Source organism: Hyla sarda, chromosome 5 (assembly GCF_029499605.1).
Source record: "Hyla sarda isolate aHylSar1 chromosome 5, aHylSar1.hap1, whole genome shotgun sequence".
NCBI classification, from domain to species: domain Eukaryota; kingdom Metazoa; phylum Chordata; class Amphibia; order Anura; family Hylidae; genus Hyla; species Hyla sarda.
The window spans coordinates 365,193,639-365,209,581 of record NC_079193.1 but is presented as its reverse complement, the minus strand read 5'-3'; the positions used below and the strand labels follow the sequence as shown (position 1 = coordinate 365,209,581).

At 43.0% G+C, this 15,943-nt stretch overlaps 1 protein-coding gene across 8 annotated transcripts in view; it reads left to right on the top strand.

The window, feature by feature from the left end:
• The window catches only part of LOC130274443 (otoconin-90-like), a 191,126-nt gene that overhangs the window by 50,725 nt on the left and 124,458 nt on the right, over window positions 1–15,943 (top strand). For 7 of the 8 annotated variants that reach the window (XM_056522778.1, XM_056522777.1, XM_056522781.1 and 4 more), the window contains 2 exons: window positions 783–854; window positions 11,279–11,426. In XM_056522778.1, coding sequence (XP_056378753.1) covers window positions 783–854; window positions 11,279–11,426 — 220 coding nt within the window. The remainder of the gene's footprint in view (window positions 1–782; window positions 855–11,278; window positions 11,427–15,943) is intronic. The other variant, XM_056522779.1, reaches the window with a different exon arrangement.

Sequence of the window (15,943 nt, the reverse complement as noted above, 5' to 3'; positions counted from 1 at the left end):
GCGGCCATGATGTCCCAAGCCTCCGGCGCTGAAACTTACGCTCTATACAAACGCGAACCCAGCGGCGGGGCTACCGCAATCAGACATCTTATCCCCTATCCTTTGGACAGGGGATAAGATGTCTAGGGGCGGAGTACCCCTTTAAAGGGGTACTCCGGTGAAAACCTTTTTTCTTTTAAATCAACTGGTGGCAGAAAGTTAAACATATTTGTAAATTACTTCTATTAAAAAATCTTAATCCTTCCAGTACTTATTAGCTGCTGAATGCTACAGAGGAAATTCCTTTCTTTTTGGAACACTGATGACATCACGAACACAGTGCTCTCTGCTGACATCTCTGTCCATTTTAGCAACCATGCATAGCAGATGCATAGCAGATGCATAGCAGATGCATAGCAGATGCATAGCAGATGTATGCTAAGGGCAGCAAGGTGGCTCAGTGGTTAGCACTGCTGCTTTGCAGTGCTGGGGACTTGGGTTCAAATCCCACCAAGGACAACAATAAATAAAAAAGAAAATAATTTCCTCTGTAGTATTCAGCAGCTAATAGGAAGGATTAAGATTTTTTAATAGAAGTAATCTACAAATATGTTTAACTTTCTGCCACCAGTTGATTTAAAAGAAAAAAGGTTTTCACCGGAATACCCCTTTAAGAAGAAATTCTCCAGAATATAACTTCAATTATATATATATACACTGTAATGTGGTGCTCAAATCTACACCATAGATCTCCAAACTATCATCAAACTAATCCCTGTAATCTACTTTTCTTCTCCCCACAGAAGTTCTTCTTCCACAAACTAAGCCAAGTGTTGATAGCCCCAGAATATCTCTCACTGCTTACACAAGGTCAAGTAAGTTTGTTTCCTTCAGGGTTATACTTACACCTCTGCCTACTGTATCGGTACCTGTTTGGCCAGTAGTTTATAGATAGAGGTGGTGATTAGGGATGAGCGAATCGAATCTGATGAATTCATTACGAATTTCAGAAAAAATTTGATTTGCAACGAATGCAAATATCGCCACGATTCTATCGCGCAAATCGCTTCAGTAAACTCCATTTAGTGCAGTCCAGGCTCCAGAGCATCTAAAATGGCGGATCTACATGTGAGGACATGGGACAAGGAATCCTGGGAAGGCGGGAACAAGGGTAGGCAGGATGACCCTGAATCACATGCAGCATGCAGCCCATCAGCAGCCAGTAACCCTTGTGATGTCAAAGCCCTATATAATCTGCAGCCACATTGCGGCCAGTCACTTCAGCCTATCTCTGCAGAGAGATAGATAGGGACAGACAACGCTATGTGTTGCACAGAAAAGCTTTTTTCCAGCAGCAATTCACCTCCTAGTCAAGTCAGCGTTCTGTTGCACAGAGAGAAGGAGCATTCTTACTGCAGTGATTCACCTCCCAGTCACTGTCTACAGCGATCTATTACAGAGAGGGACAGAGAGCAGTGTGTTACACAGTGTGTTGCACAGAACAGCAGCGATTCAGCTCAAGCTCAAATCATGCCTAGAGGCACTGATAGGGAAGCGAGTGAAACTGAGAGAGAGAGTGCAATTTTGGGTTTAGTACACAGCGACTGTGTGCTGCAGCACTGGTGTGTACTGCTAGTGTTGTGCACAAATACTTTTTTAAGCGTACTGTAGCACATTTTTCTCTCCTCATAAGTGCATACCACATACGTACATACAAGTGGTGTACTATTTTGCACCTGTTAAAGTCTCAAGGGCCTAGACACTTTGAAAGGCCAGGCAAAAGTACTCACCGGCTGGTGTTGTACACATATCCTTTCTTAAGCGTACTATAGCAAATTTTTCTCCCCTTATAAGTGCATAGCACATACGTACATCTAAGTGGTGTACTATTTTGTACATGTTAAAGTCTTAAGAGCCTAGATACTGTGAAAGGCCAGGCAAAAGTACTCACCGGCTGGTGTTGTGCAAAAATACTTTTTTAAGCGTACTGTAGCGTATTTTTCTCCCCTCATAAGTGCATACCACATATGTACATCTAAGTGGTGTACTATTTTGTTCCTGTTAAAGTCTCAAGGGCCTAGATACTGTGAAAGGCCAGGCAAAAGTACTCATCGGCTGGTGTTGTACACAAATACTTTTTTAAGCGTAGTGGAGCATATTGTACTCCCCCCATATACGCACTAAGTATGTCAGGCAGAGATGTGCCAGGACGTGCACAGAGGAGTGGCAGAGGCCTAAATTTATCAGGCAGAGGTCACAGCAGACTATGGGCGAGTGGCAGCAGGAGTCACAGCGAGTATCAGCTATCTGCCGTCATCGATTGGTTAACACGGTCATCCAGTTCATCACAAGTGACATCTGACACCCCCAGTCAACAGCGGTGAGTTCCTCAGACACAACCCTCAATCCCTGTCCTCCCATTGCCTCTGTCCTATGCTGTTCCCTCCCCTAAAGAAGTATCTTATGCTGTGGGTTCAGCTCCACTATTTAGTGAGGATGATCTAGAGGACAGTCAGCAGCTACTGCCCATCAAAGAATTGGAGGAGAAATTCGCCGCTTCCTAAACTAGCCGGGCAAGTAGTGATGAGGAGAGTGGCGTGGGAAGTGGTGTTGCGAGTATTCAGGCTTCTGAAGCAGACACTGTTGAGTAACCTGAGGAGGACACCAGTGACGTGCTGACACAACTCGATGATGATAATGAAGCCATTCGCACTTGGGATCCGGGTGCAGAAGGGGCTTCATCATCATCAGGAGAAGAGAGTTGCAGGTTGCTCGTGAGGCAGTAGCTGAGCCAGCAAGGTGGTAGCATGGCTGGCAGTCAGTATGGTGGCAGAAGTGGAAAGTCTGGAGCCAAACGTGCCCAGGGTAGATCACCTGCTTCACAGAGCCTACCTTACTGGGAGGTAGTGAAACAGGGGTTCCTGGAGTCGGCAGCAGTAGCAGTCAATCAGTGCGGACTGTTCGTGGGAAAATCAGCTACTCGGCAGTGTGGCAGTTTTTCATCAAGATTAACCTGGCCCACATGAAAGATTGCAAGATGTGTCGGCAGAAGGTGAAGCGTGGCCAGGGTCCCAATGTTGGCATCGCGGCCCTGCGTCAACATATGCAGCATCACCATAAAGTGGCCTGGGAGAACCGTGGCTCCGATGTTGTGGTCCAGCCTACTGCATCACCCAGTGGCATGCTGCTCCCTCTATCAGCCACCCAAGGCTCCACCACCTCAGCCGAAGGGAGCTGTGTGTCATACCCATCTTCTGTCGCTCCAGATGCTCCTGCTGCTCCTGTTTTGAGTCAGTCATTCCGCCAGCAATCCATTGGCGAAGCCATGTCCAAGAGACAACAGAATGCGCCCACTCATCCAATATATGGTCTCCTCATGCTGCAGCCAACTCCAGGCTGTAGGGAGAAAGAAGGAAAAAATACAGAGAACAGCGCCTCGTGTAATTCTGTGGATCCAAATGGATGTTTTGTGAGGGTCTGTGATGGGACTCTCACCTGGATAAAGCCTTGAGGTAAAGCATATCACCCCTATAAGTGCGGTGCTCTGGGAGACTTGCAAGCCGTCTGGGATTCGACTGGTGCCAACTGCGTGGAACCAGTAGGGAAGTTGCATAGAGAAGAGGTAGAGAAAACTATCCCCGCTAGGTGCTATCTCCAGAGGAACAAAGAGAAGTGAGGGGAATCCTCTAGGTAACAATAAAGCTTGTTTATTGAATAAACAAAACAAAAAATAAATAAAATTACAGGCTACATCAAAAGCAAGACGCATTTCGGGTGTTGTACCACCCTTCCTCAGTTGCAGATGTGTGGAGCATAATAGTCATGGGGGGTCCTCTTTATAGTCCCAAACAGGCGCCCAAATAGGTGGGAGTGGTCACTGTGCAAAAACTTCTCAGGTCCAAGTGTAGAAATGAGAATGCAAAATAATACATACAATACAGTAGAGGTAAACATGTAATGATAATAACGTTATGGGTGAAAATAATAAAGGTTAAAAATTGCAAATGTGGATACATAGAAAGAAAACATCCGGGTCATGACTTGGAACCAAAAAGTATACAATGTTCACTTGATAGTTGGGCTAAAACCTGTCTGTAATATACAGATTAAATACAATAAAACACAATGGGAGGCATTAAAGGGGAAAGCTATCAACATAAAGAGAATAATGAAATGGCGATGTATAAGATCGCGCCGCGCGATCTAGGTTTGAATGAGCGGCACTGAAGGGGAGACACGCAGTGTAATGAGCCAATAGACTTAAAGTAAACAAACAGCCGGGTCATAGAAAAACATCAGCGCATACAGCACTAGTAGTAAACATGAGTGCATGTAGATGGAAATGGAATAAATAAAAATGAATATAAATAATAAATAGATTAAAAAAATGAAAATAATAATAATAAAATAAAAACAAAAATTAAAATAAATATGAAAATTAAAATAAATATAAATAAAAAAATTAATAAAAACAAATATAAAAAATAAATAAAAATAATAATAATAAAAAAAATTATAATAAAAAAAACTACCCTCTCCCTTCCTTCCATTCATTCACAAACTGTCCACCAGCGCTATATGCACTTATGCTCATTACTAGCGCTACACGCGCTCATGTTTACTACTAGCGCTGTATGCGCTGATGTTTTTCTATGACCCGGCTGTTTGTTTACTTTAAGTCTATTGGCTCATTACACTGCGTGTCTCCCCTTCACTGCCGTTCATTCAAACCTAGATCGCGCGGCGCGATCTTATACATCGCCATTTCATTATTCTCTTTATGTTGATAGCTTTCCCCTTTAATGCCTCCCATTGTGTTTTATTGTATTTAATCTGTATATTACAGACAGGTTTTAGCCCAACTATCAAGTGAATGTTGTATACTTTTTGGTTCCGAGTCATGACCCGGATGTTTTCTTTCTATGTATCCACATTTGCAATTTTTAACCTCTATTATTGATTTTGTTTCTACTTTTTTTTCACCCATTAGGTTATCATTACATGTTTACCTCTACTGTATTGTATGTATTAATTTGCATTCTCATTTCTACACTTGGACCTGACAAGTTTTTGCACAGTGACCACTCCCACCTATTTGGGCGCCTGTCTGGGACTATAAAGAGGACCCCCATGACCATTATGCTCCACACATCTGCAACTGAGGAAGGGTGGTAAAACACCCAAAACACGTCTTGCTTTTGATGTAGCCTGTAATTTTATTTTATAACTTATTATTTTTGTTTATTCAATAAACAAGTTTTATTGTTACCTAGAGGATTTCCCTCACTTGTATTTGTTCCTCTAGAGATAGCGCCTAGCGGGATAATTTTCTCTACCTCTTCTCTCTGCAACTCCAGGCTGTGTCATTCAGCCACTATATGTTCTCCTCATGCTGCTGCCACCTCCACGCTGTTTCATTCAGCCACTATATGTTCTCCTCATGCTGCTGCCACCTCCACGCTGTGCCATTCAGCCACTATATGTTCTCCTCATGCTGCCGCCCCCTCCATGCTATATCATTCAGCCACTATATGTTCTCTCCATGCTTCTGCCACCTCCACGCTGTGTCATTCAGCCACTATATGTTCTCCTCATGCTGCCACCACCTCCACGATGTATCATTCAGCCACTATATGTTCTCCTCATGGTGATGCCAGCTCCAAGCTGTCTCATACTGCCACCATATGTTCTTCTCATGCTGCCGCCACCTCCATTCAGCCACTATATGTTCTCCTCATGCTGCCTCCAACTCCAGGCTGTGTCATTTAGCCACTATATGTTCTCCTCATGCTACCGCCATCTCCACACTGTGTCATTCAGCCACTATTTGGTCTCTTCGTGCAGCCGCCAACTCCAGGCTATGTCATTCAGCCACTATGTAGTCTCCTCATGCTGCCGCCAACTCCAGGCTGTGTCATTCTGCCACTATGTGGTCTCCTCAGGCTGCCGCCAACTCCAGGCTTTGTCATTCAGCCACTATGTGGTCTCCTCATGCTGCCGCCAACTCCAGCCTGTGTCATTCAGCCACTATATGTTCTCCTCATGCTGCCGTCACCTCCACGCTGTGTCATTCAGCCACTATGTGGTCTCCTCATGCTACCGCCATCTCCACACTGTGTCATTCAGCCACTATTTGGTCTCCTCATGCTACCGCCAACTCCAGGCTGTGTCATTCAGCCACTATGTGGTCTCCTCATGCTCCCTCCAACTCCAGGCTGTGTCATTCAGCCACTATGTGGTCTCCTCATGTGGCTGCCAACTCCAGGCTGTGTCATTCAGCCACTATATGTTCTCTTCATGCTGCCGCCAACTTCAGGCTGTGTCATTCAGCCACGATATGGTCTCCTCATGCTGCTGCCAACTCCAGGCTGTGTCATTCAGCCACTATATGTTCTCCTCATGCTGCCGCCAACTCCAGGCTGTGTCATTCAGCCACTACATGTTCTCCTCATGCTGCCTCCAACTCCAGGCTGTGTCATTCAACCACTATATGGTGTCCTCATACTGATGCCACCACCAGACTATGTCACTGTGACTCCTTGTTGGATTTGGTCTTTTGTAACCACACTATTTATTCAAAGTAAACATCGGGCCCCAGTCATTAAACTTGGGAGTGTAATATTGAATTAAAATTTCAAAATCTTAAATTTAAAAACTTAAAAAAATTGATGTAATCTTTTCAAGACAGAGGCCCTATGGTTGTTGACGTCATATATTAGCTGTGGAATTACCACAAGAATCCAATGAAGCAGATTGGAGCGATAACAATGAACCATAACTGATTAAATTAAACATTTGCGGTGCGGGGGCACTGAGAGGCATGGGCTGGAACAGGTGGTAGCTCGTCTCACGGCGTTCCGCCAGCTTGATGCATACCAGAATGGGTACTCAAAAAATGAAAATAAATTCAGATTAAATTAAATAAAAATTACATAAAAAATCTATTTCTTCTCTTCAATTTTGATGCCATATGGTCTCCCTGCTGCCACATCCAGACACTCTGCGGCAGTGATTCTAATAGCAATGCCTGTAATCTGCATGGCATACTGAATAACAGTATTATTTTACTAACAAAGCCCACTCCCTATGCATGTCAGGACAAGGCCCTATTAAGGCTCTTTGTAGGCCAGAAATAGCAATTTTTTATAGCGATTCGCTGCAAATAAATTCTGAACGAATCTCTAGTAGTGATGTTGATGACATATGGCCTAGTTGTTCTTTTTACTATAATAGGTTACATTGATGGAGAACCAGGCCATATCCACTGTTCTTTTGCTCCTGTTTAAACCGGCGGCTTCTATAGCTACGTTGGTGGCGATAACAGAGGCGACCATTCCTTGTTCATAGGCTGGGTGTGGTGTAGTAGCTCATCTCAATGTAAGTGAGCCACATACCAGGCAACACCCATTCCGAGGTAGCCCCATGTATCTTTACCACTGTTTGGCACCATGTAATACCAGCTCCACCTGTAGCGGGCGCTGTATTCCGATACAACACTTACAATGGTAAACATAAATTTTTTTTCTAAATGTTTTCAGCTTGATGCTGGGATGTTCTTATTGTAACGTAAAGAAGCAAACACTTAATTCATACTATTTTAAAGGGGTACTCTACTGGATAGGGGATAAGATGTCTGATCTCCCTGCTGCAACCTGGGTTCATTTAGAGCGTTGTGTGCATGGCTGGAGGCTCATGACGTCATGGCCACTCCCCCTCAATGCAAGTCTATGGGAGGTGGCATGACGGCCGTCACGCCCCCTCCCATAGACTTGCATTCAGGGGGCGTGGCCGTGATGTCACGAGCGGGGAGTGACCTTTACATCCTGAGCGGGGAGTGACCGTGACGTCACAAGCCTCCGCCCCGCATTGCCAGTCATCCGGCATGGAGCGAAATTCGCTCTGTGCACCGGATGTCTGGGGTGCCGCAGCCAAGATCGCGGGGGTCCCCAGATGTTTTGGGGTGGAGAGTACCCCTTTAATGAATTACTGAGTTATGTTTTTGTGTTGTGTTTTTTTGTGATATGACTAAACATTTGATGCTTAAAGTAGATAAAATGAAATGTGGCCTTTCCTCCGAAATAATTGTCTGATTACTATGATCTGGCCTTTGACTGCTCTTTCTGGAAGAATTCCGCAATGTGTCAATGCTATCAGTGACCTTTCATATCCCGTCTTACAAATACCTGCAGATCGTCTTGGGTGTGGAGGAGAGATGTTATACACATTCATATTTCAGCTCAAAAGAAAATTTGAAAGATAGGGAATTTTTCTATATGCGATTTCTTTTTCCATCCAAGCTTGTAGAAAACAAATGATTAAGCTGGGGGGGGGGGGGGGGGGGGGCAGAGATTTAGTTTTTTTTTTTTGTAGTATCTCGTCCGTGTTCTGTCTCACAAAGGCAACTTGTATTCTTACTCGAAGCAGAGAGAAAGACAAAGCGTCGTCTGTCAGCAGAAAGGCCTGATGTATAATTCCACCATAGGATTGCGAGTCGATATTAAGTTGTCAAAATCAAACATTTAAGATGGATTTCAACACCTTATAATTAAGCCCATCGAGATCCATATGGCCCTCCATATCACATAACATGGACTCAGTAAAGCCGACAAGACAAAGGGCAGAATTATAGGTCAGAGAGTTAATACAATTTTTTTTTAAGGTTTTTTTTTTTTTTTTTTTTAACAAACTCAGTATCCACAGAAGAAGAAAAGATTATTCTGTTATTATTCAGGCCCTCATCTTTCCCCCAACTCGTTCAAACTCCCCCCCCCCCCCTCCAACCACAATTTATCAACCAGTCAATGGGTCCACTCTCTCCCCAGTCCCAAATACAGCCAATGGCTCCACTCTCTCCTCAGTCTCACAAGTCCACTGCCTTTTATTCTTTGGTGTCTTTCACACTGCACATCCAGGGCCTTAACACCTCCTGCTCAACTTTGACTCAACTATACTATCAGTACATGCTCTCATCCTCTCCTGCTTGGACTACTGCAACATCCTCCTCTGTGGTCTTCCATTGAACACTATTCCTCCCCTCCATCCATCTTCAACCAATCCACCTCTCCCTCTCTCCTCTGCCTCTCTGCAAATCCCTTCACTGGCTATGTGTTGCCTAACAAATTCAGTTTAGCCTGTTAGCCATGACATCCAAGGCCATCCACAACCAGTCTCCTCCATACATTTCTGACCTGATCTCCCGATAGTAGTCCTCCTGTAATATCCGATCCTCACAAGACCTCTGCTCTCCCTGTGCTCTCCCCTTGTCCGCACCTCACACAACCGTCTCTAAGACTTCTCCTGTGCTTTCTACATACACTGGAACTCACTTTCCCTACACCTCTGGCTCTAACCCTCCATCGAAACCTTCAAAAGCAACATGAAGACCCATCTATTCAAGAAAGCCTATGACTCACAGTAAACCTGCTGCCACTGCCCGCTCCTGTGAAAGGCTACTTCTCTACCTGCTCACAGATGACCAGCTGTCCCCTCACCTACTGTTTCGCTTCCCTTGTAGCATTTAAAGGGGTTCTCCGCTGCTCAGCATTTGTAACAAACTGTTCTGAACGCTGGAGCCAAAAGCTTGTGACGTCATAGCCCCGCCCCCTCATGACATCACGCCCCCCCTCAATGCAAGTCTATGGGAGGGGGCGTGACAGCCATAGACTTGCATTGAGGGGGCAGGGCTATGATGTCATAAGCTTCCGGCGCCAGCTCCAGCGTTCGGAACAGTTTGTTCCAAACGCTGAGCAGCGGAGTACCCCTTTAAGCGCTTGCTGGCAGGGCCCTCTCTTCTTTTGTATCAGTCTTTCATTTGCTCTGTTTCACACTCATTGTACTTTTGATTGTGTTAACACTTTCTCATATGTACAGTGCCCTGGAACCAAAGGAGTAATAATAATAATAATAATAATAAAATATTGTTACTGTTAATAATATTATCCATGATGGTCTTTTTAAAAAGTGTCATGATCCTATACCCCAAGTGTCAGTGTCATTATCCTGTGCCCCAAGTGTCATTATCCTATACCCCAAGTGTCAGTGTCATTATCCTGTGCCCCAAGTGTCATTATCCTGTACCCCAAGTGTCATTATCCTGTACCCCAAGTGCCATTATCCTGTACCCCAAGTGTTATCATCCTGTACCCCAAGTGTCATTATCCTGTATCCAGAGTGTCATTATCCTATACCCCAAGTGTCAGTGTCATTATCCTGTGCCCCAAGTGTCATTATCCTGTACCCCAAGTGTCATTATCCTGTACCCCAAGTGTTATCATCCTGTACCCCAAGTGTCATTATCCTATACCCCAAGTGTCAGTGTCATTATCCTGTACCTCAAGTGTCATTATCCTGTACCCCAAGTGTCATTATCCTGTACCCCAAGTGTTATCATCCTGTACCCCAAGTGTCATCCTCCTGTACCCCAAGTGTCATCATCCTGTACCCCAAGTGTTATTATCCTGTACCCCAAGTGTCATCATCCTGTACCCCAAGTGTCATCATCCTGTACCCCAAGTGTCATTATCCTGTACCCCAAGTGTTATTATCCTGTACCCCAAGTACTATTGTGTCCATGATTTGTACCACAAATGTCAGTGTATGGTTTTTCTGTATATCTTCTACTCATATGGTGGCTCACTGGTTAACAATGTTGGGTTTGGACGCTAAAGTCCTACTAAGAACAACATCTTCATGGCATGTGTGTTTTCACCTTATGGGTTTTCTTTGGGAACTCCAGTTTTGCCCCCAACCCCAAAAACATACAAGTATTTTAAGTGATGCATGTGCCTGAGATAGGGAATGTAGATTGTTAGCTTCTCTTAGGGCAAAGACTAATATGAATGGCGCCAATTTCTGTGCAGAACTGTGGACTATGTTGGTGCCAAAAATAACATAAATAAAAAAAATTATGTTCATTTTTGTGCATGTGTTTTATCATAGGCTGAAATACATTTTAGGGCTCGTTTATACACTGCCGGCGTGCTCTGCTAAAGGGAGCTCTGTTGGTCAGTCCGTCAGAAGGACGGGAGTGGAGCTAAGAAAAAAATACTACATGTAAAATACTACTCCTGTAAAATACTGGACACCCGATGTATCCCATTCAAGTCAATGGGATCCATAGGGACACGGTGGTGCCAGTTTTGCTCCGAGCCGTTCAGGATCCGTGCAGCACAAAAAGAAAGAGCCAAACATGACCACGAATTGATAGAAGTACAACAGCAGTGTGAACCTAGCCTAATTTGGGTGTATGAATATACTTGTTCTAATCTGCCCCCTTTTTGGTGAGCTGTGTCTTTTTTAGGATGTCGGCAAACAAAACTAGAGGTGACTCCTCCATCAATTACATCCGTGGTTCCTAAAATATCCTCTTGCGTCATGGAACTCTGTAGATTTTACCAACAATGTCTCTGTACCAATCAGGAGCTCTATTCAAGATACAAGAAGCACAGGTACAGAAGCCGTCTCTTACATTCTCCCATATTGCTGTACCAGGGTCAAAGGTTTCTATATGGGGACAATGGGGGAGATTTATCAAAACATGTCTAGAGGAAGAGTGGGGCAGTTGCCCATAGCAACCAATCAGATCGCATCTTTCATTTTTACCAGGCCTCTCTAAAAATTAAAGAAGCAATCTGATTGGTTGCTATGGACAACTGCACCACTCTTCCTCTGCATAGGTTTTGATAAATCTCCCCCAATGTTCCCTTGTTTAGTGATTTAGGCTATTAAATAGGACTATCTAGCTAGGGCAATACAGTCTTGAGTATTGAAGCGAAACCCAAACAAAACAACATCATTTTAGTCCCCATAGAATTTAAAGCGAAAAAATGATCAAATAACTATCAGAAAAAAAAAATAATAATACTAATACTTATAATATAATTTTTTTTCTATGTCCCAATTTATATTGCAGTTTTACCCACTAGGTGCATTTTAATGGTAACAACTGTAATATAAAGTTGGATAACACAGGATCCACTTACAATATGTGATAAAAGATGCTTAGCTTTTCCTGCTTCCCCCTTCTCCCCACGCATTCAGCTCTGCATGTCATAAAATATACCCACTATAGCCTCCCATATACAGTAGGGCAAAAAAGTATTTAGTCAGCCACCAATTGTGCAAGTTCTCCCACTTAAAAAGATGAGAGAGGCCTTTAATTGTCATCATAGGTTATACCTCAACTATGAGAGACATAATGAGGAAAAAAAAATCCATAAAATCACATTGTCTGATTTTTTAAGAATTTAATTGCAAATGATGGTGTAAAATAAGTATATTGTCAATAAAAAAAAGTTTATCTCAATGCTTTGTTATATCCCCTTTGTTGGCAATGAAAGAGGTCAAATGTTTTCTTTAAGTCTTCACAAGATTTTCACACACTGTTGCTGGTATTTTGGCCCATTCCTCCATGCAGATCTCCTCTAGAGCAGTGATGTTTTGGGGCTGTCACTGGGCAACACAGACTTTCAACTCCCTCCAAAGGTTTTCTATGGGGTTGAGATCTGGAGACTGGCATGGCCACTCCAGGACCTTGAAATGCTTCTTGCGAAGACACTCCTTTATGGCCTGGGCAGTGTGTTTGGGATCATTGTCATGCTGAAAGACCCAGCCATGTTTCATCTTCAATGCTCTTGTTGATGGAAGGAGGTTTTCAATCAAAATCTCACAATACATGGCCCAATTCATTCTTTCCTTTACACGGATCAGTCATTCTGGTCCCTTAACAGAAAAACAGCCCCAAAGCATGATGTTTCCACCCTCATGCTTCACAGTAGGTATGGTGTTCTTTGGATGCAACTCAGCATTCTTTCTCCTCCAAACATAACGAGTTGAGTTTTTACCAAAAAGTTCTACTTTGGTTTCATCTGACCATATGACATTCTCCCAATACTCTTCTGGATCATCCAAATGCTCTCTAGCAAACTTGAGACAGGCCCGGACATGTACTGGCTTAAGCAGGGGGACACGTCTGGCACTGCATGATTTGAGTCCCTGGCGGCTTAGTGTGTTACTGATGGTAGCCTTTGTAACTTCTGTCCCATCTCTCTGCAGGTCATTCACTAGATCCCCCCGTGTGGTTCTGGGATTTTTGCTCACCGTTCATGTGATCATTTTGACACCACGGGGTGAGATCTTGCCCCAGATGGAGGGAGATTATCAGTGATCTTGTATGTCTTCCATTTTCTAATAATTGCTCCCACGGTTGATTTCTTCACACCAAGCTGCTTGCCTATTGCAGATTCAGTCTTCCCAGCCAGGTGCAGTTCTACAATTTTGTTTCTGGTGTCCTTCCGTCTTTGGTCTTGGCCATAGTGGAGTTTGGAGTGTGACTGTGTGTGGTTGTGGACAGGTGTCTTTTATACCTTATGGGAATGAAAGGGTCAAAACTAAAAGAAAACCAATATGGATGAACGAAAATGTCAAGGGGGGCAATAAATGACAAAAATAAAGCATTTAAACTATTAAAACAGGATGGCAGTGAGGAAGCATTAAAAAGCTATAGAGAAAAAAGTTAAATATGTAAAACAAAAAACAGATAAAAGCTGCAAAAATAGAGACAAAAATAGAGACAAAAATAGAGACAAAAATAGACTCATTGCCCAAGAGAGTAAAACTAACCCCAAAATGTTCTTTAACTATATAAATAGCAAAAAGATCAGAAATGAAAGTGCGGGCCCTTTAAAAAAGGATGAGGAAGAAATTATAAATGGGGATCAGGAAAAAGCAAATATATTAAACAAATTATTCTCCACTGTATTCACTGAGGAAATTGAAATGCCAGGTGAAATACAGCGAGATAAGGTAAACTCCCCAGTACAGATCACCTGTCTAACCCAGGAAGAAGTACAGTGCCACCTACAAAAAATCTAAATAGACAAATCACCAGGTCCAGATGGCATTCACCTCCGTGTTCTAAAGGAATTAAGTAATGTGATCGACAGACCCCTATTTTAATATTCAGGGACTCTATAGTAACAGGGACTGTTCCCCAGGACTGGCACATGGCACATGTGGTGCCAATATTTAAAAAGGGATCAAAAGGTGACCCCGGGAATTATAGAACTGTTAGTTTAACCTCTGTTGTATGTAAATTGTTTGAGGGTTTTCTAAGGGATGCAATTCTGGAATATCTTAATAAAAATAAATGTATGACCCCATATCAGCATGGCTTTATGAGGGATCGGTCCTGTCAAATTAACCTGATCAGCTTTTATGAGGAGGTGAGCTCCAAACTGGACCAGGGTGAATCACTGGATGTCATATATCTGGATTTTTCCAAAGCATACGGTTCCACATAAAAGGTTGGTGCATGAAATGAGAAGGATGGGGCTGGGGGAGAATGTGTGTAAGTGGGTATGTAACTGACTCAGTGATAGGAAACAGAGAGTGGTTATTAATGGTGCTTATCCTGATTGGGTGACTGTTACTAGTGGGGTACCACAGGGGTCCGTTTTGGGTCCTGATCTATTTAATATATTAATGAATGGCCTTGTAGAGGGGATGAATAGTAAAGTAGCAATCTTTGCAGATGAAACTAAACTCTGTAAAGCGGTAAACACAATAGAGGACAGTGCACTGTTACCAATGGATCTGGATAGGTTGGAGGTTTGGGCAGGGAAGTGGCAGATGAGGTTAAACACTGATAAATGTAAGGTAATGCACATGGGGAGGAAAAATCCGGGCTGGGATTATGTATTAAATGGGAGAACACTTGGGACGACTGACATAGAAAAGGATTTTGAAGTCTTAGTGAATAGTAAATTTAGCTGTAGTGACCAGTGTTGGGCAGCTGCTGCCAAGGCAAATAAAATCATGGGGTGCATCAATAGGGGCATAGATGCCCACGACAAGGAAATAATTCTACCACTGTACAAATCACTAGTCAGACCACACATAGAATACTGTGTACAGTACTGGGCACCAGTGTACAAGAAAGATATAGGGGAGCTGGAGAGGACTACAGGGCCCAGGAAGATTAGCAGAATTAGGGTTATTTAGTTTAGAAAAAAGAAGGCTTAGGGGAGACCTAATAACTATGTATAAATATATCAGGGGCATGCAGAGATCTCTCCCATGATCAATTTATACCCAGGACTGTATCTATAACAAGGGGGCATCCTCTACTTCTAGAGGAAAGAAGGTTTCTACACCAGCACAGACGGGGGTTCTTTACTGTAAGAGCAGTGAGATTGTGGAATTCTCTGCCTGAGGAGGTGGTCATGGTGTAAAATAGTTCAAAAGGGGTCTGGATGCATTTTTGGAGAGTAATAACATTACAGGTTATGGATTCTAAATTTATAGATACAGAACGTTGATCCAGGGATTTATTCTGACTACCATATTTGGAGTCGGGAAGGAATTTTTACCTCCAGTATGAGGGTTTTTTGCCTTCCACTGGATCAACTCAGTAGGGACTCGTTAGGGTTATAGGTTGAACTTGATGGACTTTGGTCTTTTTTCAACCTTATGAACTATGTTACTATGTTACTATACTGATAACAAGTTCAAACAGGAGCCATTAATACAGGTAACGAGTGGAGGACAGAGGAGACTCTTAAAGAAGAAGTTACAGGTCTGTGAGAGACAGAAATCTTGCTTGTTTGTAAGTGACCAAATATTTATTTCCCCCCATAATTTGCTAATAGATTCTTTAAAAATCAGAAAATGTGATTTTATGGATTTTTTTTCTCATTGTGTCTCTCATAGTTGAGGTTATAACCTATGATGAAAATGACAGCCTCTCTCATCTATTTAAGTGGGAGAACTTGCACAGTTGGTGGTTGACTAAATACTTTTTTGCCCCACTGTAAGTCAGTGTGTATCAGAAAGAATTTGAGATATTTAAAAAAAATGAATCTTTTTTTTTTTTATATCAGTAGATAAGATCACAACTAGAGCTGCAACTCCCAACTGCTAGGTGCAGGTTTCTGATGTTTTGCAGCAACAAGGTTTAGCCTGAAGC